Source organism: Fundulus heteroclitus, chromosome 18, assembly GCF_011125445.2.
Source record: "Fundulus heteroclitus isolate FHET01 chromosome 18, MU-UCD_Fhet_4.1, whole genome shotgun sequence".
NCBI classification, from domain to species: domain Eukaryota; kingdom Metazoa; phylum Chordata; class Actinopteri; order Cyprinodontiformes; family Fundulidae; genus Fundulus; species Fundulus heteroclitus.
The window spans coordinates 14,033,758-14,059,372 of record NC_046378.1 but is presented as its reverse complement, the minus strand read 5'-3'; the positions used below and the strand labels follow the sequence as shown (position 1 = coordinate 14,059,372).

The 25,615-nt window shown below is 40.2% G+C and overlaps 2 protein-coding genes across 4 annotated transcripts in view; both read right to left on the bottom strand.

Annotated features, from left to right (window-relative positions):
• Nucleotides 1–419: 419 nt before the first annotated feature.
• Nucleotides 420–3,207, bottom strand: rnf7 (ring finger protein 7). Of its 2 annotated transcripts, XM_012859301.3 has the most exons (3): nt 2,963–3,195; nt 2,793–2,840; nt 420–896 (listed from the first exon to the last, which is right to left on the bottom strand). In XM_012859301.3, the coding sequence occupies exons 1-3, from the start codon at nt 3,126–3,128 to the stop codon at nt 778–780; spliced, it is 333 nt and encodes a 110-aa protein (XP_012714755.1). In that variant the 5' UTR covers nt 3,129–3,195; the 3' UTR covers nt 420–777. The 2 variants fall into 2 exon arrangements, with proteins under 2 accessions (XP_012714755.1, XP_021170467.1); XM_021314792.2 differs by lacking the exon at nt 2,793–2,840 and having other exon boundaries at nt 2,963–3,207.
• A 1,685-nt stretch (nt 3,208–4,892) lies between these two features.
• rasa2 (RAS p21 protein activator 2) overlaps nt 4,893–25,615 on the bottom strand; it is a 42,102-nt gene continuing 21,379 nt past the window's right edge. Inside the window, exons 7-24 of one of the 2 annotated variants that reach the window (XM_012859343.3) lie at nt 23,834–23,906; nt 23,656–23,729; nt 23,069–23,170; nt 17,237–17,390; nt 16,859–17,007; nt 16,425–16,539; nt 14,304–14,378; nt 14,071–14,194; nt 13,600–13,706; nt 13,423–13,506; nt 13,266–13,343; nt 13,104–13,177; nt 12,729–12,835; nt 12,274–12,356; nt 11,411–11,619; nt 9,037–9,140; nt 8,642–8,822; nt 4,893–7,279 (exon numbers count right to left, since the gene is read on the bottom strand). In XM_012859343.3, the coding sequence (XP_012714797.1) occupies nt 7,249–7,279; nt 8,642–8,822; nt 9,037–9,140; nt 11,411–11,619; nt 12,274–12,356; nt 12,729–12,835; nt 13,104–13,177; nt 13,266–13,343; nt 13,423–13,506; nt 13,600–13,706; nt 14,071–14,194; nt 14,304–14,378; nt 16,425–16,539; nt 16,859–17,007; nt 17,237–17,390; nt 23,069–23,170; nt 23,656–23,729; nt 23,834–23,906 (1,924 nt within the window). In that variant the 3' untranslated portion in view covers nt 4,893–7,248. Of the gene's footprint in view, nt 7,280–8,641; nt 8,823–9,036; nt 9,141–11,410; nt 11,620–12,273; nt 12,357–12,728; nt 12,836–13,103; nt 13,178–13,265; nt 13,344–13,422; nt 13,507–13,599; nt 13,707–14,070; nt 14,195–14,303; nt 14,379–16,424; nt 16,540–16,858; nt 17,008–17,236; nt 17,391–23,068; nt 23,171–23,452; nt 23,493–23,655; nt 23,730–23,833; nt 23,907–25,615 lie in introns of those variants that run through there. The other variant, XM_036149776.1, reaches the window with a different exon arrangement.

Sequence of the window (25,615 nt, the reverse complement as noted above, 5' to 3'; positions counted from 1 at the left end):
ACATCCGCCTCAGGTTAAACAAGGTGGACGCACTTCTCCAGCCAACAGCACGTCCAATTCAATTATCCGGGCGGCCACTTACTGATTTTTGAGCCAAGACAACAGCAGCTTTAACTTCCTGTTGTTTTTTTTTGCCCCAACAAGCATCAGGTTTTCAGATATACAGGTCCATGTTTGACGGTGGCACCGTGCCAGCCTTGCATGTAATCCAACGCTCAGCGGTATAATGGGTAACAAGGTTACCTGTCATGTAGACCAGTTTTGCATGCTAAGCACTTACATCCCTAAATCCAACCTTGTAACCAATCAGAGCCATATGTGCGCTCAGTGAAAGCTTGTTTTGGCTTTAAAAAGCAAGCAAGTAGGGATTAACATGCTACGCAGAAAAGACCGAACACGCCTTTTGAAACAAAAACTACTTTTCACACTTATTGATAGGACTTTTTATTTTAAACGCCTGAATCCAACCCATTCACAGTTCTTTATTGTTAAAAAAAAAGAAAAGAAACCCTCCTTTTCAGGACGTGCCAAAACACCACAACACATTACTGTAAAGCTAACACGTGACGCTCCAACACACTTTTATTCGTCTCTTCCTGACGCGGGATCCCTTCAGCCACGAATCTGCGCAGCTCTAACTGTGTCCACTGTCCTCCTTTGACACCAGGTATAACGGAAACATGCAATCGTTGGGGGAGAGGACGCCACAGGACACGCTGGATGAAGTCTGTCGCCATTCTCTGGTGCATTCCTGCACAATCCGCCTGGGCGCTGGGCTTATTTGCCGATCCTCTGAACCACCCAGTCCTGTTGGCAGAGGGGACAGCGGTTGTTCTGCTTCACCCAGAGCGACATGCAGCAGTTGTGGAAGGAGTGGTTGCACTCTCCCCACACGACTGAAAGACAGGCGGAGAACGGCGATTAGTGACATTTGTGGAGGAAAATACTTCAACTACAATAAAAGTGAACAGAGTGGAAAATGGTTCGCTTACAGTTATAAAATTGGGGTGGATATTTATTCCACTACCGATTCTGAGAAATTTTGCCTTTTCAATATCTTAAAATGAAAAAAAAAATTTCAAATCCATTAAAAATATTAAAACTATAAAAAGATATAGAACAATCTCACTAGTTCCACCTAAAGGACTCTGCAGTGAACCAACCTAATACATGAACATCAACAATATCTACTGTCACCATGTGTTACTGTGGTGACATTGTTTTTGAGACAGGCACAGGCAGAGATAGTATTTTCGTACTTTTTATTTTTATTTTTTATTAAATGGATTTAGTTAATTTCCCCGGGCCAAACACTTACTGAGAAGCTAAAGCCTGGAAAATAGTCTTTAGGGTCTGCTAAGACTCGTACCAAAAGTCTGACACGAGTCCCTTCTTTCAATATCAGTGAAATTCTTTTTATTTATCCTGCAAAGTTACTTCATTTGTCCTGCAAAGTTATTTTATTATCCTGCAAAGTTACTTCATTTATCCTGCAAAGTTACTTCATTTATCCTGCAAAGTTATTTTATTTATCCTGCAAAGTTATTTTATTTATCCTGCAAAGTTACTTTATTATCCTGCAAAGTTACTTCATTATCCTGCAAAGTTACTTCATTATCCTGCAAAGTTACTTCATTATCCTGCAAAGTTACTTTATTATCCTGCAAAGTTACTTTATTATCCTGCAAAGTTACTTTATTATCCTGCAAAGTTACTTTATTATCCTGCAAAGTTACTTTATTCTGAAATCCACTGCAATTCACTGAAATTCTCAAGCTGTATGCAAACGAAAATTCGTTCTGTACGCACTCTGTGCATACAAAATGACAATAAAGTTTGTCTAAGTCTAAGTCAATATCGTTGAAATCCGAATATAAATTCGGCTGCGTGTGCTAGGTTAGCTCCTCACAGGTTAACTTAGTTTGTCGTGGAGCAGAACATTTCCAGTCATATCTGCTTTCTACCTCCAGGGCCCGGCATCCATTCTCATCTATCTCTGTTATTACGTATGGTGAGTCTGCGTCTGCCTGTTTTTGTTCGTTGGTTTGTTTTTGCTGGTGGAGCCAGATAAAAAAAATGGTATGATTTAGGAATATGCTGGTTTTTAATCTGTTTATTTGCAAAAATCTTTGTATAAATGCTTACCGGTAACCGTCCTATGCTTAGTGTTAGAGAAGGAGTTAGGAAAAGCCAGGTTGGTGGTATTTTGCCATCGATGTAGTACTCATCAGCAGTAATTAAACTAAAGGTTGTTTTCTGATATCATGAAAACTAAAATGGAAGACTATCAAATATAATTAGCTGAGTATGTCTTTGGATTATATGATTTTTTTTAAATATAAAAACCTAACCTTTTTTTATAAACAGTGACGGTGTCTGTTTTTGACCTAAATACCTGATCTTGGCCTCAGTTAAAACTTATTTTATTGTTCATTCTCACGATCATCAAGCTCAATGATTTAGTCCCATAATTTAGACAGTCATTACGGGGTTTACGAGATGCAGTAAGAAATATTCACATTTTAAGATCTCATTTAAATAAAAAATGACTAAATGTGTCGTAATTGGGTCCAGAAATAGCATACGCTGCTATGACTTTTTTTTTTTTTTTTTTTTTTTTAAGTCTTCCTATGAATTTCTTTAAACCGGATATTAAATACGTTTGTGTAATTAGCAGGCTGGATGTTGTTTTCCCCTGACAGCCCCCCCTAATTAGCCAACGCTAGCCTGTTTGATGAACTTTAGCCCCTGTTTTCGTTCATAAATGTTGTTTTCTGTGTGAACTGTCTTACCAACACAGTCCTCTTGCTTATTCTCCGCCTGGCACCGAAGACACGCGTCTGTAAAGCATTAAGCGAACAAAGTTACTGCTTGGTTTGCTCTATTACAGACCTGTTAGCTCCATTAGCCGTGTGTGTGTGTATGTGTGTCAGGGCTGAGGGAACAGCTCCTCCGGACTCACCCATCACTTGCACCCGACAAATGGCGCAGGTGTCGCACTCCACGTCCCAGCTCCACATGGCTACTGCGTTCCACTTCTTCAGGGAGAACATCTTGTCCCCGGCCGACTTGGAGCCGGAAGAGGTGCCGTGCGACAGGACCAAGGCCGGCTCGTCACCGTCGTCCATCTCTGCCGCAAAACGGGACAAGCTAGCGTTAGCTTAGCCGCACAAAATGGAAGGACCGCGGCTGCGCTAATGCTAGCCGCGTTAGCCGGGGGGCGTGCTGTTGCCACGGCGACAGGAGAGGGCGCTGTTCGTGCATAGAACCGTAATAATAATAATAAAAAACGGGCATAAAAGTTAATATAACTTGTATATTTCAAAACGGTTACAAACAGATTGGTTTTGAAGTAAAATTCGGTTTCTTAAAAATTTTGAATATAACAGACTTTAAATAATTTTAAAGATTTTAAAACAGAAATGTAATGGTCATGATACTGTGAGATCCACAATCATGGTAAACACTGCTGACCTGACTGTTGCCTAGCAGACAGTCACTAACACAGATATACGAACATATATATATATATATATATATATATATATATATATATATATATATATATATACACAACATTCCACTCAAAAATAATATATATATATACATATGTAACTATATGTATCTATATATATATATGTATATATATATATATATATATAATTATAGATCTAAAATAAAGTGATAGTGACATTGTGCAAAAAACAGTTCAAAAGAATGAATAAATGTCTGAATCACTGAGGGAGGCGTTGTAGAGATTGATGACCACAGGCAGGAATGACTTCCTGTGGTGCATCTTGGTAAGAGGAGTCTTCTGCTGAAGCAGCTCCTCTGCTGGGCCAGTGTGTCGTGGAGAGGTTGTGAGACATTGTCTGAGATGGATGTCTCACATATGTCCGAGCATATTAATGGAAAGTTAAGTGGAAGGAAAAAAAACCTTATAGGGATCGTGAAACAGAGCCCGTTCCAAAGTTGAGAGGAGATTCACAAGGCGGATTTCATTTGGAAATCAAGGTCCCAGAGTTGCTTTATGATCTTTAGAGATTTTTTTTTTTTTATTGGGGGGGTCGTCTACTTGAAAATATTATAGACACCTACTTTGACTAATTGGATTTAGATGCAGATCTCATTATAATAAACCACTAGATTGGGTCACAGTCTACCAGTGTCTGGCCCAGAAGTTATCATTAACAAAGAAAGGTTCAGGACAGGTTGCTAATCCAAGTATTTTATAACATATTTTACCTGTCCTCTAAACTACAGAAGCCCATAAAGACTAATCTAAGAATGCTAATGTCACAAAGTGCTACATCTCTGTCACTTACAAAGTAAACTTTTTGACATGATCGTGGATTCACTTTGAATCTAGACATCAGGATTTTGTCACATCTTGATGTCAGCACTTTATGAAATCCACATAAAGAACAGGACCAGCAGTTTAATATCTGGCAATATATTGGCCACCCTGACTTGTACTTAACTTTGTCCCTGACTTGTTTGGAGAACTCCTTGGTTTTCATGGTGTGACGCCTCTTGCTAAGTTGTGCTGCACTGAGAACCTTTTAAGGGCTTCATTGCAAAGGGAGTAGATACATATCACTTACATATTTTCATTAAAACATTTTTAATTAAACTTTTCCTATTTCAGTTGATAGACTATTTTGTACAGATACCACAAATAAAATAAGGAGGTGGTGGTGGGAATAGTTTTGCAAGGCTACGGTTTTCAATCCACAATAACTTATTTCACATTATATTCAGATGTTCTTTATGAATATACATGTTAGAGTTTTAACGCGAATTTACTAAAGTAACTTTTCGACAACATAACTTTGAGATGCATCTTTATAGTAATGCAGACAAAAAAATCACGGATCCTCAACAAACAGGAAAACTGTTGGCAAAGTGTTTATTCCGAACAGACAAAAATGGACCATAAATGCAAAATACATTACTCTATTAATATAAAACCAGACAACAAACTGAGAATGAACATTCAGAGAGGAGTTGGGGATATGTGTAAATAATCTCTTGTTTTAACTACTGGCTGGATGCTGGAATAGAAAAATCTAAGTCAAATCAAAACTTAAAATAAATACACATAATCAAATGGTCCCTTCAGATGATCCTGCCTTTTGTTTCCTCCCTTTAGTGAGAGCTGACTGGAAGGAAATGTTCGTATTTTTGTTGGGTTAAAACGACTGAAACTCTCATTTGTTCTGTCCTTAAAACAAAGTGCTCAGAAACATCTCGTATGTGATTTGAGTTTTAAAATCAAAAACAAGCTTAATGGGAGGTATTTATCAAACAGAAGTAAATAATTTCCCTTTTAGCCCAGTCAAATTTTAAGATAAACCTGGCTCCTGCATGCTGCTCTGCATTCTGACATTTTTTATTTCTGCAACCACAAATAAAAAAATAAATAAAATTGAGAAAGTTCCCTTATTTAGATGAAAAAAACAAACAAACAAAGCTATTTTAGGTAAAAATCTTCAGATAAATAATTTCATAGTTGTGTTTTAGCTTCATTTAGGAAGGTCATTTGGTTATAAGCTGAATTGAAATAAAAAAAGTTAGCATTAAACTCCCGTTAAGTGGAAATGTCGCAGGCGAATGCAAAACAGCAGCAGCTTAAAAAAAAAAAAAAAAAAAAAAAAAGCTGTTTAAGCAGAGAGATATGTACCAGCATAGCAACATATTCAAATCAGTGTTTACAAAACAGATACAAAACCTTTTTATCTTGGAAAATAAAATTGTTAAATAATGAAAACATGCATGTTAGAAATTAAAATCAGACAAGAACAAGCTATTTGCATACGTACAAAGAAGTGGTTAACCCTGTACTCTCAACATCAAATGTTCGACATGTTAAAACAAATTCAAGTTTCTTTTTCTTCATCGTTTGTACGGGTGGAGCAGTGACTGCAGGAAGGGAGACAAGGTGGGGGCGCGTACGATGGAGTCACTCGTAGAGTCAGGACCGATTAATGCAGGTTTTCTTCAAGATTTTTGTTTTTTTTAAGACCCTTTACAACCTTCTCTGGCAGGGAGCTGCTGTGAAAATGTTTCATTTATAACTTCAAGCTCCAGTTTGGTGCATTAAAACGAAAAAAAAAAAAATCAAATAACAAAATTTAAATAATAAAAAGCACAGCAGCTGGCGCTGCGGAGTGCTGCTGGTGTGAAAGACGAGCATGAAGTGGGCGCTGTCGCTGCGATTGTCGGACTAATTTAGAGATGAGGGGAGCCGTCTGAACATGAACAGCACAGACCGGACGTATGTACGCCGTACCAAAAAAAAAACAGTTCACAATCACAAGGAAATACAACTCGTCACCACGGTCATGCCGTCCACATTCAGAACTGAATGCATGCAAACTGCTCGGCCCTAGGTCAACAGAAAGGAGATGTCAAACCGGACAAACAAACTGAACACAAACATATTTATATTCCGTCTCAAATTTAACAGTTTGTATACAAAATACATATACACTAAAGTACAAGAGATTGCCTTTGGTTGACAAAAATATCTTAACATATATATATATATATTTAACAGGCATTCAACGTTATTGTACAGGAGTGAAACAAAGAAAACAAAAATATGTACTCAGGATCATGTAATGATCATAAAGCTGATACCAAGTATCTAATCATTTCCATTCGGACAGCTCCAAATATTTAAAGTGCGTTTGCATTATTTCCTCAGTATTAAATGTGAAAGAAATCTCCATCAGTAAGGCAGATTGGTTTTTTATAAACACACGTTTGTTCAGAAGAAGAAGGACACTAAAAGATTTAAGGGGCACAAACAAGAGGACGATCCTCCCGAGAGAGGATTGTTAATGAACTGAGGTTTCAAAATATTTCAAAACAAGGAGGGAGTGATCATCATCACAGCTGTTGATAAAAAAAAAAAAAAACTGTAAAATTTAAAAAAATACACACATGTATATATATATATATATATATTTATATGTAGCAGCCTATTCACACACCATCTAGTGATGCCTCTGTGGATACATCAAGAATTAGTCTGCAGTGCAGCCAAAACAAACTAGAATTAAAAAAAAAAAAAAAAAAGGTTCATTCATAGTGGACTGAACATGTGTGGAGGTCAGGGTGTGTATCATTCTCCTCGTCACTTGCTGGGACATCTTCATGGGCTTTTTTTTTTTTTTCCAGGTCCTCTGTGGGGCGCTGACCCCTGCTGGCGGGGCTGTTTCAGGTCGCGCCCACCCGCCCAGGTTAAGAGGTTTTCCCCACTATGGGGTTGTCACTGAAACGGAGAGAGTATCAGAGTGAGCTGAATATGAATACGGTACTCCATCGCAGAAATGCTAAGTAACAAAGTTTGGGGCCCCTGTTGGTAAATGTAGCCGTACAGTCCTGTAACAGATGGAGTCAAGCAATAAAGAAGTGTAGTGGGTTCAGCCTAGAGGACTGTGGATACGCCACGGTCCTGAATAAGGGTTCAAATTCAGCCTTTTCCGTTTGTCTAAAGTCAGTCATCGTTGGTTACACTTTATTTGAAGGGGTGAACATAAGACTGACATTACACTGTCATAAACATGACATAACACCTGTTATGAACATAAATGACTGTTTATGAATGTTTAGGACCGTTGTCATTAATTGTCATTTGGTACATTATGACACTATTAAAGCAAAGTTGACATTGTTTAAAATGTCTGTTAATGTCAAGTTGTCATAACAAAGAGACAGTGTTAAGTTTAGGGCTTGATTTGGGATTCGGTTAAATTAAGGCCTTGATTTGGGATTCGGTTAAATTAAGGCCTTGATTTGGGATTCGGTTAAATTTAGGGCTTGATTTGGGATTAGGTTAAATTTAGGGCTTGATTTGGGATTAGGTTAAATTAAGGCCTTGATTTGGGATTAGGTTAAATTTAGGGCTTGATTTGGGATTAGGTTAAATTTAGGGCTTGATTTGGGATTAGGTTAAATTTAGGGCTTGATTTGGGATTAGGTTAAATGTAGGGTTTGATTTGGGATTAGGTTAAATTAAGGGCTTGATTTGGGGTTTTGTCAAGTTAAGGGCTTGTCATAACAAAGACATTTTAAACAATGTCAACTTTGCTTTAATAGTGTCATAATTTACCGAATGCCAATTAATGACAACAGCCCTAAACATTCATAAAGAGTCATTTTTGTTCATAACAGGTGTTATGTCATGTTTATGACAGTGTAATGTCAGTCTTATGGACACCCCTTCAAATAAAGTGTTACGTCATCGTCTTAACTGCTTCCAGGCCTCTAGACGTAGGTCGTTTTCAGTGGAATCGCCAAGCGCTCTTCATTCATCCTGACTGAGCAGGATGAATGTTGCAAAGAAAATGAACTAAGACTTCAAGCCTCTAGATGTGCAGAGCTGGTAAAGACTTTACCCCCAAAGCAATGCTTTTCAGAAAGGCGATTCTACAAAGTATGAACTGCACATGGACAATCAGCCGTCTACTTATGAAACCTTTGAAAACCAAGCACTACTTCCTGTTGATCACATAAAATCCCAATAATGTCCATTACTTTTTGTGATTGCACCATAACCAATAGTTATATAGTCGAAAGGGGAGTGACTACTTTTCGAAGGCGCGGGTTGTGCATCACGCAGGCGCAGACTCACATGCTTCCGTACTGTGCCGTGCTGGTATTCCTGCTGTTGTGCTGGGTCCGCAGCTCCTCCATGATGTTTCGGAGCTGCTTGAGGGTGCGAAACGTCTCTTTGGGTTCCTGAATGGTGAACTTGGAGTATTCCTCCTGCTCCCTCTGAGGGCCCTGGTACACCGCCATGCTGGCACAGGCATCTGTGGACAGGACACACATTTCACAATCCGGCCCACGGCAAAAGATGACACCGGTTCACCAAATGCTCATCTACAAGATTAGACAGAGTGTCCGTTCTCCAGATGACCCAAAGTGTTATTTAGAGTTGCTCTCGCATAGAATATGGAAAGCAGTAAAGAACAACAAGGATGTTATTGACTTGGAGTGGTCTTTTTTTACGGCCTCTGTGCTGACCTTCCATGTTTTGGAGCTTGGATTCATTAGAAGAGAGGAGGGAGAAGATCCTCTCCGCTTCCCGGTCACAGTCGATGTCCAGTTGCAGATTGGCCAGCATGGTGCTGCAACAGGAAGGGACAAAAATGTAAGATCTCACGAAGACGAGACGCCAACCTTCCTCCTGAGCTGGACCAAGTAACTGTAAAAAAATGTCAACTAAAACATTTTAAGAAGAATGGATTTAAACATATAAAGAACGTCTAGTGGAGGGAAAAAGGTAACTCTGAAGACAGCCAACGTTTTTTTTCAGACACTTTCTCAATGTTTCTCACCTAAATTTGAATCAAATCCTGGAAAGGTCGCAGAACTGATCCATATAAATGAAAAAGGGCATTTATGAAAACATTTTAGACGCGCTAGTGTCTATGCAACAGTGGGAAGCATCCATGTTATCAGGTCTTTAAATAAGAGATCTTTAAAATGTGTATGCATTATGGTTAAAATGCCTTGTTTCATAAGCCTTTCAACAAGTTTTCTAGTTCTTGTGTTTGCTGCATCCTGTGTAATATTTATGTAAAATAGTCAGGTGTGTTTGGTAGTCTGTCTGTGTTAAAAAATAAATACATTGATTTTCCAAATTCTGAATTGGTTCTCACATTAATTCCCAAAGATTTTTTTTTTTTTTTTAATATGCATTTTCCTCTGTGAACTTAAATGTGTGAGACGGCTCACACGGCACTCCAGGAGCTGAATGTTTTCTGTCATATTTTAAATAATAAGCCAGGGTAGTGTCCAAATAGCAGCTGTAGATACCGCTGGCTTCCTCTGTTTTCTACCCTGCATCTGTTTGGGTTTTCTGCCCCACAGCATGTTTTGAAAGCAATTGTCTCAACATTCAGAGAGAGCCTTTGGTCCTTACAGCCGCCATTAACTACCATTCCTTTATTCATTTGCTGTTGAATGTTAATATGATTCTAGTATAATATATGTTGCATAACATCTAAAAAATATTTTTTTTTAATACCAGCAACCCAGTTTGAGATTGGATCGGAAAGAATCGTTTCTAAATGTAGAGAATCGGAATCGGTTTTTTAAATTTGAATGGATACCCGGCCTATTTTGTGGTGAAGCAAACAGGAAGGAATCAAACTGGTTGCATGAATTTGCACCATGGCAAACTAACAATTTGTTGAAGCACCCATTGTTTCCCATTTAGCTGACTTGAGTTCATATTTGCCATCAAAAACAGGAAGGGCCCAACTCCAGTCCTGCATGTTTAGGACGTCTGCTCATTGAAAAAGCTGAATTAAGCCCTCAGCATGGCATCCATTTCTGAAAGAGCCTGCTGCTCATCTGTTCGCTTGCTTAATATTAGTTGAAACAAGGAGACATCTAAAACACGCAGAGCACCGGCCACTCAGGACTGACTTTGTACACCACTAAGTTATGTTGAACTGGGTTAAATGGGAGTATTATTGATATCCTTTAACTAAAGCCATAGTTTGCAGAGAGGTTACAAACAATCTCATTTTAAAAAGTAACAGTCAGGAGAGGAGTAGCCAGTATAACACGAAAGCTGGTTGGCTAGCTGTGTGTTTTTAGCTGTAAATACATATGCATTTAAAGGAGCTTTAGATAAGCATAAGAAATATAAGACCTATTAAAAGAAATAAAGACTTGAACATGATAATTGTATGAGTTAAAAACTTTTTAAGACCCACAGAAACCCTGATAATGGCCATTTCAAGTTTCAGACACATAATAAATTCAGCCTTTCAGACAGCATGCCCCCACACTTTACACGGATGACAGTGTCCGAGGCATTAAAGGTGCTATTTAATATTAATATTTAATGAAAATGTCACCGCTGAATGATATATAAATAAGAAACGTGGTGGTACAGGTAGTACTAGACCTTTTATCAGGGTGCTGTAGATACTTGTCCAGACCCAAAACAGCTACAAAGGCTGAAGATTAGGTTTTGTTTTAGAGTGAAAATCTGTTTTATTTTGAGTTGATCTGCAAAGAATAATGTCATATAAACATTGAAAAAGGTTTAGAACTTCACCAAGTCACAAAAATCAGATTTTTATCTCTCTTTTTTCCCCCTTTTCTTTTTTCTTCTTTTTTCCCCTTTTTTTCTTCTTTTTTTTTTTAAACAGGGTCAGTTAGGTAGACCTTTGTGACATGATGTAACCTTTCACCTTATTTTACCAAGTAGTTAACAGTTTTTCAAAGCCAGCTACAAACAGGACTCAACACGTGTGGTCTGGATCCAGAACAGCAGTGGGCTCTTTTTACTGGGTGTTAAGCGTAATCTGCAGTTAGACTGAGGGCTAGTTTCCAGGCGATCTCATCCTGTTGATGGGGACGATGTGGGATCAACACTTACATTGTGCAAGGCTTACAGCCTGGAGCGTTGCTACTCTGGTTTTTGCAGCACTGCCACGCTCCGGTGGCGTAATTTGACGGATGGTAAGTGGTCAAGCGTCCCTCGTTGCAGCGGCTGACCTGACCCAGGATCTCCAGCCACTCACTGGCCTCCACGCAGTTTCCTGCCTGGACATACAACGGCTTCTCTGAGAGGACCACCTGAAACATCTAACACCAGAGAGAAAGGAAACAGCATTTAGACAAAGACAGGACACTTTGACCACTGTGGGTCAATACAGGAATAATGTCTTATCTTCTTACTTCCTCTACACAGGAAGTACACCTTAAACACCCGTAACAACATTTAAATGTTAATAGCTGGCCCTTTTTATGCTCGTAGCTACACTGCAAAAACAGAAATAGAATTAAGTAAAATGTTCTTAAAATTTGTGTATTTGTCCTGATATGAGCAGGTAAATAAGATGATTTGCCAATGGAATAACATTTTTGCACCTAAAATAGGAACAACTCATCGCCATCATCTTATTTCAAGTGCAGGATGTCTATTATCTTATTTTAGGGTCAAAATTCTCATTGCATTGGCAAATAATCTTATTTACCTGCTTAAATCAAGGATAAATACACCAACTTTAAGAACATTTTACTTATTTTTAGATCCGTTTTTGCAGTGTACAGAGGTAAATGTGATCAAAACCCTCCAAAGTGTCAGCGTAGGAGGCCTCTCTGAGTTTCCACGGGGAACTATTTAAACTCATGTAGCATAACGGCTCATTGTTTTACTATTTTAACTCTGGGAAGTGATGGCAACACTACTTCCATTACAATGGGGGGGGGGGGGGGAGAAATGACCGACTGACTTACATTTTTGCGGTTAAAGGCACTTTCATCGAGTTTCTCCACCGCCTGGATGTTTTTGACGCTGATGGTGCAGAGGGCCTCTTTCCCTGTCGGTAAGAAAACATTCACGTTTACACAGATTCTGATAGCAGTGGTAGAGTCCTCAGTACCACAGTATTACAGATGACCCCTAGCACAAGGGAAGAGAGAGGCCTTTAATCTGAGCTGAACTGAAAAAAAAGGTCCACTTATTGTGCATTACATCCAAAAAAGCTTTAAGTATTTCATTGAGACTTTAGGCGACGAACCAACACAGCCTTACATTATTGTGAAGTGGAAGGAAAAGGATATATAGCTTTGAAAATATTCTACAAATAATTGTATGGAGTTGCCTTTAATTACCCCCCCCATACTCTGATACCTCTAAATAAAATCTAGTACAACCAAGTGCCTTGAAAGGCGACGCCACTAAAACTCACCTTTACGTTTGTGGTAGGAGAGCTCCCTGTTGGTCAGCCTCAGCCATCGCTTCTTGAAGTTTCTCTTGGAGAAGTTCTTTTTCCCTTGAGTCCGTTTCTGTACTTCCCTAGAAACACACACGGGACTCATTGAATAATCAGTACAAGGTTTTTCCTCCCCGCCTTTGTCGTGTTTTGTAGAGCAAAAAACACCCGGCTGTAAGGCTTTAGATTGGAAGGCTGATAAATCATCATCATCATAATCATCATCATCATCATCATCATCATCATCATCATCATCATCATCATCATCGTCATCATCATCGTCATCTGTCAGTAGCCATTTTTGTAAAGCTTTAGAGGAGCAAATAGAAAAGAGCCACTGTGAACACTCACCCCTCCTTCAGAACCACAGCGTCCTCCTGTCTGCTGGACTCTTTGCTCACGTTGGAGGAGATTTCATCAAGAAACTGGAAGCAGATATAAAACGCAGATGAACACGCATGAACAGAAAATATTCAGATGGGCTGGACTGCAGCGCAGCTTTTAAATAAATACCTTTTTAACTTTTTCAATGCACTTTTCTTCTTGGAATGACTTGTAGAAGTCATACATGTAGCTTTCTTTGAAACTGGACTGAAGACAGAGAAACTTATCAGCTGGTTGCAGACCAGAGACTTCATGAATATTTAAAAATGTAGTCTTTCCCCCTTACCAGTTTTTTAGACAAACTCCCCCAGCTGCCGAGAGTCTGAATAGTTTTTGAGATGAGAGTGAGTGTGCGGGCGATCTCAGGATCCTGTAAGCACAGAAAAAAAACCCCGACGATGATGAGGTGCGGAGAGAGTGGAGCTTTTGGTAAACGGGACCCAGAAAGAAGCCTCACACTTACAGGGTGATGAGATCGGAGCTGGAACGAGTGAGGAGAGAGAACGGCCACGGCAAAAAAGCGCAGGAACACGAAGCTGCTCACAGCCGAGTACTGAACATGTGGGTCGCCTACAAACCCAAAGACTTGTCATCAACCAATGAAAAACAACAGATTGTAAAAACATACATAGAAGCTAAAGACTCAATGAGATCTTAGTGGTTTGGCGCCACCTACTGGCAGATCTACGCAATAACACACTAAATGTTAGACTTCTGCTGCAGCATATGGCAACCATTTATTTATTGACTAATTCTGCTCAGAATTAAACCCAAATCAATTAAGCTGCGGGAGCAATTTCAATCAAAGCCAACTTGGTTTTGTTTTTAAGGGGCGTAGCTGACAAAAATCAGGTAACTTTGTGAGCATCTTATGATTTTCAGAAGAGCAGAAATGTGACTTTTAATCAGCTTCGCCTTACAGACATTTTATTACCTTGGAAACGTTTGCAGGCCAAGTGTCTGAGAGATCTGAAGACGTCACACATGAGGGGGGGACAGTTGGAGCTGGACTGGGTGATGGAGGAGAAAACCTTCTGGACGTAAACCTGAAGGTTTTCCTGCAAAAGATAAAAAACAAAAAGTGTGATTAAAGGGTCTATTAGTGGATGAAGTACTTCAACCTTCTCTAGTCTTCCTTTAAACAACAACAAAGGTCTGTGAGTTTACCTTGTTGACCTCCACGTTGTCCCCTTCCTTTAGTTTTATGGGGTCTATCTCACATGTTTTGTTGGATTCACAAATCTATGAAAAGAAAAAAGAAAAATCATCAACATGAAGTGAAGTAACTGGACACAGTGGAGGCAGACGGTGTTAGAGCGAAAGATGAAGCAAAAACACATTTTCTTTGTGGCCATCTGAAAAGCTATAAAAACGTGTTGTTAGTCGTCTAGTTTCTGTTCTTCTGGCTTTAGAAAACCTTTTTCACCCTCGGCGCTGACATCCCTGAGTGATCCGATCATGTCTGGGCAGATAAATAAAGACTTATTGAAGACTTGGGCTTCGTTCACACTGCAGGTCTTGATGCTAAACTTTGATTTTTTTTTTGCTGAAATCTGATTTTTTTTTTTTAAGTGGCCGTTCATACTATTATTTAACGCGACCGCTAAGCGACCCACATGTGCTAATAATAGGACGTCACAGAGAAGCGCACTATTAGCAGAAGTAATGGTGAATGTAATTGTTTCTAGAAGTGTTCAACAAAAAGTTTAGTAAAAACAAACAAAAAAAACTAAAAAGTTTAAAAGAAAAATGCACATACCTGCCTGCATCTCTCCTTGTTATCAGAAAGCTGTGGCAGCTGACAATATTAAGAGCACATCATAGCCAGCCTACGTAAGGTAAGAAGAAAGCAGCACAGAAAGACGGATAAAATGCGACAGGACCGTTCAGACTTTGGACACTTTTGGGAAAAAAACCACAAAAAAAAAAAAAACAACACGATACATATCTGAATTAGTACCACAGACGGAAGTTGCACAGATCAGATTTTTTTGGAGGGTGAAAAGATCGGAATCGGGTTGCATTTCCCTGCAGTGTGAACGTAGCCTTCGTTGTCTGGGACACTTTAGCAATCTGAACGTAATCCGCTCAGGGACATACTTAACAACAAAAAGATTTTTTGATCCTTAGTTATCAAGGTGCTAAATGCCTTTCTCCAGATAATGTCCTGAAAACCAACATCTTGACTGTTAAACACAGAGGTCCAAACCTTGTGCTTTGGGTTAGTTTTTCTGCTGAGAGCTTCAGGACAACTTTGCTGCTTTGACAAACCAATGAGTGATTTACTTTGAAGTAGAAGATGAGATTACTAACAATGACACAAGGAGGAGTCTTCCACTATGAGAACATGAACATACGGAGTGACCAAAGAAAAAGCTGATTACAGTCATGGAGCGGCCTGGTCAGTTTCAGGATCTCTAACCCAGAGAAGAGTTTCTAAGCAGCAGCAGGAGCAGCAGCACACAAACCTCCAGAACGGTGGAAGTTGCTGTAAGGAGGAGCAGGACAGCATGAAAACCACCCAGACATTTTCTTGTCAATAAAAGGTGTTTTCCACTAATTCTTACTCCATACCATGATAGGGGATTACATAATTTTACTTAAAGACATGCAAACCAATTTTTTTGTTTTATTTTGTTAATTTTTTTGTTGACATCTTGCATTTAATATAAACTACCATAAAATGTAGAGACTGTACTTTACTTTGTAAGTGAGCAAACTAAAAAAATAAATAAATAACTAAATCAGCTGGGAAGTAAATATGATTTCCTCCAGTGTAGGTAGCATCTTTGTAACATTGTGGAGCAGCTTCTTAAGCTCAAATCTTCCTTTAGGTGAAATGTATAGACGATCACTTTAACACGCCACATGTAGCTGTTTTATGGACTGAAATCTTTAGTGACTGTGTGCCGACGTTGAGCGTCTCAAATTCTTGCATGGTTTATTCTCATTCCCTTGTCTTGTATTTATTGAGCGCCATAGTTAAACTCTAAATAATTTCTCTAAAATGCGACTTAAATGGCTGTCAGGACCTGTTGACGCCCCTTTAGCCACTCAGCTGAAAGCCTATTGTCTGATGAGGCTGCTTGTTTATTTGCGTGTAAAGTGCGTAACCCGTCTGTTCACCAAGGAGGGAAAAGTCTTAATATTTCAACTGTGCCATGAAAGTACATTTGGCAACATGCAAGACATCAACCCCACTAAAAACAGATTGAAAGGCAGCTGTGTGAGCAGCTTTTTTTATGTGGCTTCATTAGTACTGAATATGCCTTCGTCTCTTATTCATACCTCATCAATGACAGGCTTCAGGGTAACGGCCAGGTAACTCTTTCCCACGATCTTCATCATGTCATCAATGCAGCGAGTCGCCAGCGAGTTGCCTCGGAATATAGTGTTAGCCTCCCTGCACCGCCAGGAGAAAAGACTATTATTAACAATTCCAGTTTCTCTGACAGAAAACAAACTAATGTGTTGTAACACTTTACGCATCATTCAAAGCGCTCAACAAGTTGAATTAAAAATGAAGCCGAAAGAGAAATTCCACTCTTAATGTCGGTTTTAGTTTCTGTGCTTCTTCCTGTTTCACATTTGACAGCAGTTACATTATTATTGCAAAACAGGAAGCGCTCTTCAACACTTCCATCCAGCCATCTGAATTCAGACCAATACAAAATCTAACGTCTGCTTTCACTGAGCACGCTGAAAGGGGGGAATATACTCACTGAGTGTTGTCCAGCTCCAGGGCTGCCACGGCGGAGACGAAAGGCACAAAACGATTGTGGTAGAGCAGCAGCCGGACCATGGGCAGGACGGCCTCGTATCGCTCTCTGAAGATGTCCCCCAAGATGTGCGCTGCCGATGCCGAGATGGGCTGAGGGAGAACAAAAGGCACATCAACGAAAAAACCGAGAAGGTTAAAACAAAAAAACAAAAAGAAAACAAAAAAACAAAACTGAAAGTGGGCTAAAGGGCAGCTGCGTGGGTCAAAAAGCGGGAGGAAAGTGAAAGAGAAGGGAAAACGGTAAGTGACCAAGATTAATGTCTAAATGCTGCATTGACCACTGGTTCAACTTCAGCTGTGGCTTCAGCTGTGGCATTACCTTCACATCGGGGGATTTGAGCAGCAAGTTGCAGAGAGGTGTGTAGCAGGCAGAGGGCAGCACCGTGTCTTCAATGTAGGTGAGCTTCAAACGCAGTTGTCCTAAATCATCAGACTTGGATTTGCTGCCTGTCCCTTTAGGCTGGAGGAGATACCTGTTGGAGCACAGGAAGCCAGAGGACCAATTACATGATTGTATGCATAAAAAAAACAGCTTTCCTCTAAAATCAATCCTACATGTTTCAGTATCTTTAGGAATAATAGGTAGACAGCAAGGAGAGTATTTGCCATTAAATCATAACCCGACACCTCAGCAAGAACTAGAAGGCCTCAATAGGCCTCATTTCTAACACAGCGTGCTTTAAAACTACATGTAGGACATGTTGCTTTAGGTTTACTTTGACCTGAGAAAAATTACGTTCTGAATAGATCTGAAAAAAGCGGCTTTTTAAGAAGTTAAAAACATGCATAAATGCCATTTCTTAAACGTAAAAAATCGCAATAAAACATGTTCTAGTCCACCGAGTGTAGAAGAAAAACTGGGATCCATCTATGATGTTTATTTTCAGATCAAAATTATTCAGATCAAAATTAAAGTGCCACCCTACCCCAACTTAACAGGCTACAAACCACATTAGTGAAAAATATCCCAAAGGAGGGACTAATCCATGTAACATAACTCATATCATTCGCAAAGGGAGTGAAATCAGAGCAATCGCAGTCTGATACGCACTTACATGTTCTAACGTGTGGAGAAAAAACAAAAACTGTAAATACTAAGTCTGGTGTGTCTGTGTCATGCTATTAATAAGCTGGTGTCTGCCTCAAAACTATTGTCACCATGGTAAAACAATAAAAGATTCCTGATAACACTAAACTTGAAATAAAATGATAGGGATACAGCAGAATCTGAATTAATGATGTATAGATTGTTATAAAATATCACTTTAGTAACAAAATAAAAAGCGAGGATTTACACATGCAGATCAGGGTTATAAACATGGGGCTGGTTGCTGGTATGAAGATACACAGTTAGGCCCAAAATGATTCATACTCCTGGTACATTTAGGTTAAAAGTCATGTTTTCACCCTCCCCAACATGTTTCTTCTGACTGGAAGTAGCACTCTGGTTTTGGAGCGGCTCAGACGGAGTCCCGACTTGAATCTGGTAGAGAGCTGAAGATTAAGGCGAAAATCAAGCTGAACATTTGTGTTACATATGTTGTTTGAATACTATGATACTACATACATATTTTTTTTGGGTTTAAAATAAAGAAAAATAGGTTCAGGTTCATCTAGAAATTATGACTCTTGTATCGAATAAAATAAGTAAAGAGAAAATTAACTACAGCAACTTAAACAGGGTTAAAAAATAGCTTCAACTTAAAATCTAAAAGAAACCCCGTACTGTTATTCCTATAAACTTGACTTTTAAACACAGTAACTCACGTCGTCCACTTTCTCTCTCACATCTGCGCTTTAAAACGCTCTCCTCTTTATATGTGGTACCAATCAACGGTTTCACTGCCTGTCCTCACCACATGTTGCTAAAGGTTTTAGGGACCATTCACCCATTCTGCAGCTGGTTTCAATCAAAAGTTTAAGCCTTTAGGGGCCGAAAACACAGCTCTGTGAGGAGTGCTTCCGGTTTAAAGGGGTTAAGAAAAGCACTGCTCGTATTGCTGCGGCGCACGGATCCCTCAATAAGTTATGTGGTGGAGCAAAGCACAACATGAACGACCAAAGCTTCAGCTCCTTATTCCTGTTTAATCCATAAACTGTTTGGGAGGGTGTCAAACGGGCCCCCCGGACGCTTCGGATGATCATCTGTCATGCAGCGCAATGTAAGTCCACAGAAAGATTTTCATTCTGAACGCAGCACGGACCGTGAGGTAACACAGGACATGAGGTAATGCCCCCATGCAAAGAGCCACCCACGCACTGCACTCGCAGCCTTCATGTACCAACAGATTGCTATCTGGCTTAATCCCATATCACCTACTCCGACGCAAAGCTGGGCCACATCCACACAAAGAGGAAAAAAAACAACAACTAATGAACACAGAAATCTGGGGAGGTTCTTCTAGTCACCTTGTAGCGGCTGTGAGGACTTGGCAGAACACGCTGTCCTGATAGACGTGTAATATAGAGTCCTGATAAACTACCGGCGGAGCGGCAAATAAGCTCAGCTCCATTTTAAGGAACTCAGGCACTGACCAAACAAGGGAGGCTCTTTCAAGCAAAGCAAATCCACGGAAGAGTCGAGCATTTTTAACAATTAGGAGTTTATACGGCTCAGTCCAAGTTTCCGTGTGTAAGTTGAAAACAAACAGCAGGTAAAAAAGGAGCAGGAAGCCTGGCTGGGCTTGTCCCCGTGTCTGGATCAGCACCAACTCAACAAAACCGCTGGTTTTCCACGGTGTTGGATTCAAAGTATCTATTACCGTTCATTTAGGGTTCAGTGCTATCGTGTCTTGACACGTCTTTCAGCGCCTTGCAGTAATTATGCACAAAGTCGTGCATACAGGTGTAAAAATCTGAAAAGTGCGGCTTATATATGCCCACCTTTATCATGATTCCCTAAACGCAGTTAAACTTTCTGAAGTCACCTCAATTCAATTCTTATTCAATTAAATTTTATTTATATAGCGCCAATTCATGAAACATGTCATCTCGAGGCACTTTACAAAGTCAAATTCAATCATATTATACAGATTAGTCAAAAATGTCCTATATAAAAAGGGAAACAGTTGATTGCTTGAAAGGCCCGACAAGCAGCATTCACTCCTGGGGAACCGTAGAGCCACAGGGAGAGTCGTCTGCATTGTCCATGGCTTTGCAGCAATCCCTCATACTGAGCAAGCATGAAACGACAGTGGGAAGAAAAACCTCCAGCAGAACTGATTAGTTATCATCAGTTATCACCTGATTAGTTATAATCCCCAGGAGGATTTTTCTTAAAGCCTGGTTCATGTTGTGACGTCATCGGCCTTTCTAGCCAAAAAGGTCCCAAACTGGAATCGGCGGCCTGTGGTTGTTGGGTGTGACAGACATGCTGGACCCTTTCCTGACCAGCGATGACCGACGACAAGCATCAGAGGGTATCAGAGAACATCAGAGAACTGCTGCAGCCTAAATGCTGCTGCAGTGAGTCTCTGGTTTCTCCTCCTCCTCTCCCTCTTTTAGGCATCTGTCTACAACATTAATGGCCTCGACTCATGCGACCTGCTGTACGTTTATTGATGGGCTGATATGTGCCTGACCCTTCTGATGCGATTCTTCTGCCATCGTCCATCATGCAGTGCGGCAGGCGCCCGAGAGGCCGGGCAAAGAGAACACTACTACTACTTTCCTGCAGAAGTCTAGAGCTGGGATTTATAAGTAGGGTGGCAAAACGAACGTTAAATAAAATGTATTTTGCATTTTTCTACAAGCCATGCAGGGAACCAGATGTGGAAAAATGTACTTGGACCAGATGAGGGTAAAAATAGAAGATTATGACCTATATGCAAAATGCTGTGTGGCAGAAAAATCACACAGCCCAAACGTAGCACCCTCAGAGTAATACCACGAGGTGACAGGGTTATGCTATGGGGAGGCTTTTCTTTAGCAGGGACAGGGAAGAGAATTGGAGATAAATACAGGACAATCCTGGAAGACAACCTGTCAGGCTGGACAGGACCCAAGACAAGAGAGGAGGGCCACCTTTCACCAGAGCAACCCTTAACATGCAGCTGGGGACACTAAGGAAGGGTTCATATGAAAGCAGCTGAGTGCTAGAATGGCCTAGTCAAAGTCCAGACCTAGAGCCAACAGAGACGCTGGAGCAAGAGTTGAACATTTAGGTTCTCAGACATTATCCATCCAGACTGAGAGAGTCTGAACTATTCTGCAAAGCACAATGGGGACAATTTCAGCCTCAACATGTGTGAAGCTGGTAGAGTAACACCCCCAAAGCCTGCAACTTTAACTGTAGCAAAAAGACTACATTCCTGTCAGACTATTTTCCTGTCTGTAGGATTCTTAAATAAAAACAAGGTATAATCTAAAATAAAAATGTAATTTAGTTTCTCTGTTTGCACTTATGCTGGACATAAGACCTCTGGACGCACACCATCCCTCTCCATATAAAATACAAAGGCTTGCTTCATGTGATCAGCACAAATCAAAATGCCATCTTCATCACGTCGCCTGGTGGAAGTTTAGCTCGTGTCTGAAACGACTCCAGAAGTGCTCCATTCCTGCCGACTGCTACTTAAAGGCTCCCACATACTCGCGCGTACCCGGGTCTGTGGACAGGAACCGGACACGTACGCACAGAGCTACATTTCCCTCGACACGTCGAATTGTTTTATATGCGACAACGAGGGGACGCACTGAGCTTGTTAAAGCGGGCAGACACGAGGACTCCCAGCATCACAGCCACTCTCTGCGACGCACCGACAGGTCTGCAGTGGCGGCCTGGTGGAGACTGGACGGCGCTCAACTACCTCATTAAACTTGCTACTATCCGTTCCGCTGCTTCGTCAATTTAGCAGAAAGTGTGGGAAATGAAATTAATTTGTCACAAGGATAGGTAGCCTTTTCAGATGTTTAAGCCCGTTGTATTGTGGGTCGTGTAACATATTTCCAGAGCTGGTTAGCCACGGTGCTGGACTCATTGCATCTCTGCTAGCTGGCTGCTAACTCTGGAATGGATTTCGGGACCGGAAGCGGATCTCGTCGTAAGAGGCGGAGGAACTCGGCTCCAGTCATGAGATCCCTTCCACAGTTAGCAGCCAGCTAGCACAGCAGCCGGTGGAGACTCTGGAGACTTCACCAGCAGAAAACGTTGCAGCTAGGGCTGGGCGATATGGATTAAAAAATAAATCTCCGATTTTAATCATACCAAATCCGATTAATCCATTTTTTCCTCATTTTTGTTTCATAAAAAGAAATTGAAGAAATTATTTTAAAACTTTGCTTTTTATGTCAAGCATTTCGTCAGGGAGTTGACCTGAATTCAAAGAGCAACTAAAAACAAGCTGTGAAACATGCAAAACAAGATGGTAGCAGTGCCATTATAAACAATGAAAATATAACAAAACATTTGCTGCTAGTGGTATTACACATTGAGCTAAGAACAAGCTTCACTGCACTTGTGAACTTCAAACTAAGTTAAAAACAAGTAAATAAGTAAATGAAGTACCTCGTATTATAGTAAAAAAAAAGTTTCCACTTAACAATATTTTGACAATAATTTTGCCTAAGCATATATATATATTCAGCATCACATGCTGTTCTCTTCATGGAAACCCAATGAGTGTATTGGCAAAATAAAATCCAGATTTTCCAAAAATGAAATCTTAAAGAATTGTAAATTCGAATTAATCGATTAAATCGATTTATCGTCCAGCCCTAGTTGCAGCACAGCTTATGGATCGGAAACGTCCGCTGGATGGATCGGACATTTCCGATCCGTAAAATATGTTGGTATCGGAACCCAAAGCCGATGCTGGATCCCCCCTCCCTAATAAAACAAGAAGCCTGGGCAGATCCTCAGTTATTCGGGTCATCGCAACAGCAAACATGCTTAAATTGAAGGCAACCAGACTTTCGCTCAGTTCTGACTAAAAACATCTCGACACCCATCAACGTTTTCAGAAGGAACAGAGCGAAAGTCCGGTTGCCTCCGATTTAAGCCAGTTTCCTGTAGCTGACAGGAACTTATATACTGATAAGTTTTATTTTTATCCATCCTCCTCCTCAGAGTAAAACACACAAATAAGAACGAGTATGTTGTAGAACCGCAGAGTTGGAGCGTTGAGACTCCCCGGCGCTGAATTTTCCTCACCAGGCTTTGTGGATGTGGTCGCTTCGGAGGATCTTGACGGGAACCCTCGTTTCTCCGAGGAACACGTCCTGAGCCAGGTTTTCATTGTTCCACAGATCCACCCTGCAAAAACCAAGACGGAGTAAACGCACAGAACGCTTTTCACCTGCGAACGGTGAACTCCGGTTCATGGACCTTGGCACGGCACGTACGACTGTGGTCAGCATCACACAAACATAAACCACCCGGTACAGCAAGAGGGACGCCAGAGAGCAAGTCACGACCAAGTGGTGCTTACCTCCTGTGTGCGCGGGAACGAAAACAAGGCCAGTGCAGTAACACCACCTCAAGTTCAAACCTCAAAACCATGCACGAGTGTTTACCTTTCAACCCCTCTACTCTTACCAGTGAGCTACGACTCCACTGTGATGGAGGCCCCACATATCTTTAACCAGAAAACAAGGCTCTCCATCAGCAGTCAGAACACACTGCATCTAAGTTAACTTTTATCTTTTCAATCCCAAGTTCTGGGGATGCATATTGTTCTTTTTCCATCAAGACTTGAAGGGAAAACAGAACAGACGGTACACAGATGACACAAAACTCACTTGATCTCAAGCTTTTCGATGTCCTCCTCCTCCACAGGGAAAGACCTTTTGGAGCCACTGCTGGACCGTGTGACCTGAGGAAGGACGCGCAAAGCGTCACCAATATGTGTATTTATGCATACATTATTAATGGATCATAGATAAGATCGAGTTAATATTTTAATCATGTATAATTTACCTCAAAGAAAAAGGTTTCTTCAAAATATGGATTGCTGGTTTTCTTCTTTACTTTTGTTTTCTTTTGGTCCGACCTGACAACATAATATAGAAACAAATGAACTTCAAACATATAGTTCATATAAATGCTCAGCAATGATTATATTTTGAAAATGTATTAATATCTGTGCGTAACTGTTCTGCAGGTAACAGTACATGCATTTGTCCTGGACTATCACAGCATACACGTCACCGTCCGGTGCGAACAATCTGGCCAAGAATACGTTCAGGGCATCACCGCTCCAGTGTCAGGAAACTACATTTAAGCACTTCCCTTTGTAGAGTCTTATGTTAAATGTGGTGACAGAAAACAATAATACCTAAAAGCACTCCAAGCCAAAGCATCGCAAGAACGACTGTGGATGACAAACAGGAGCTTAAAGATGTGTGTGTGTGTGTGTCTTTATGTGGTAGTGGGTAGAAGTTCTGGGTTTCCAGTAGCGTGATTGTTTTAACTTTTTTCTAGATATCCATTTCCTGATTGCCTTGAGGTTTAAGCCTAGTTAACTTAAGAAACAGCTGCCACCATCTATTTTGTACCATTTTCATAACAAAAAAAAAAAAAAAAAAACACCTCTCCGTTTTGCTCTGATCTGCTCACACACAGTAAATAGATTATATATGCAGACATATTCAATAAATTAGAATATGGGTTCCAGTGAGGGTCATTTGTCAGATTAAAAGTTCCTTTTAAAAACAACATCATTTAAGCAAGTATTAAATTATCATTAAGACCACATTCTTGTTTTTTAATTGCTCGATGAAATGAAAACACTGTTTTCAAGAGTAGAATACATGTAAACAAAATAATTAAATCACTGTTATTAATAGAAATAAGGGCTTGTACACATCAGTGTGAGTAATTAGCGTATTATTCGGACTATAAGTCACTTTTTTTTGTAGTTTGGCTGATCCTGTGACTCAGTCAGTTGTGATTTATATAGCAATTTTAAATGGTACTTTAAAATCGAAATATAAATTGGTTTAAAACCATAAACCAAGAAGTAAACATTACAGTCTATAGCCGCAAAAGGGATCTCTAGGATTTTGAAAACCAAATGCTGCCCTTGTTAAAATTAATTGAAACATTATTTTATAGACAACAAAGACTGAACACGTTTGCATGTCGTTTCTCTGTTTCAGTTGCGTGTTGCAGCTGGAAGGGCCCAGATCACGACACAACCCTGTTATTGGGCTGTCCGTGACGCTAGTAACAGCTAGCGCTAGCTTACAGCTCTGTTGTCTGAGCGTTTTACAACTTCACTGATGCACGTGAGCTTTATGTTGCTCTGAAACATCAGGGTCATGCTGTTAGCTTAGCACGTAGCACAGGCTACCGCTCACGGTGTAATTTCAGCGTAATTTCAACAACTTTCAGCGTAGTTACCCCGTTACGCTGAAATGCGCTGGCAAGAGCGTTGCCGGTTTGAGTTGGAGGCTTGTTATGCTAATTTACCACATTCAACCTCCATATTATTCAGCCTGTTGTGGATGTTGCTGTCTAATTGAAGAAAATGGTTTACCAGATTAAAAGTCAGATTTTAGTTTTGGGATCGTGTGAAATAAATATCTAAATAAATACCTAGTCTGGTGACTTTTAGTACGATGCGGCTTATATGTTTTATTTTCCCTCTTTATAACGCATTTTTTGAGTGATGCGATTTAGAATCTGAAAAATATGGTAATCAATATGCCTTTGTCAATTGAGTTATTGAAACAAATTGACTTTTTGATAATATTCTAA

What these genes read in the sequence shown, in the direction of transcription:
- rnf7 (XM_012859301.3), bottom strand. Translation starts at nt 3,128, where the DNA reads ATGGACGACGGTGACGAGCCGGCCTTGGTCCTGTCGCACGGCACCTCT. An exon ending in TTGTCGGGTGCAAGTGATGG is followed by an intron (nt 2,841 to 2,962) that starts GTGAGTCCGGAG and finishes AATGCTTTACAG; the next exon opens with ACGCGTGTCTTCGGTGCCAG. An exon ending in TAAGCAAGAGGACTGTGTTG is followed by an intron (nt 897 to 2,792) that starts GTAAGACAGTTC and finishes CCTGTCTTTCAG; the next exon opens with TCGTGTGGGGAGAGTGCAAC.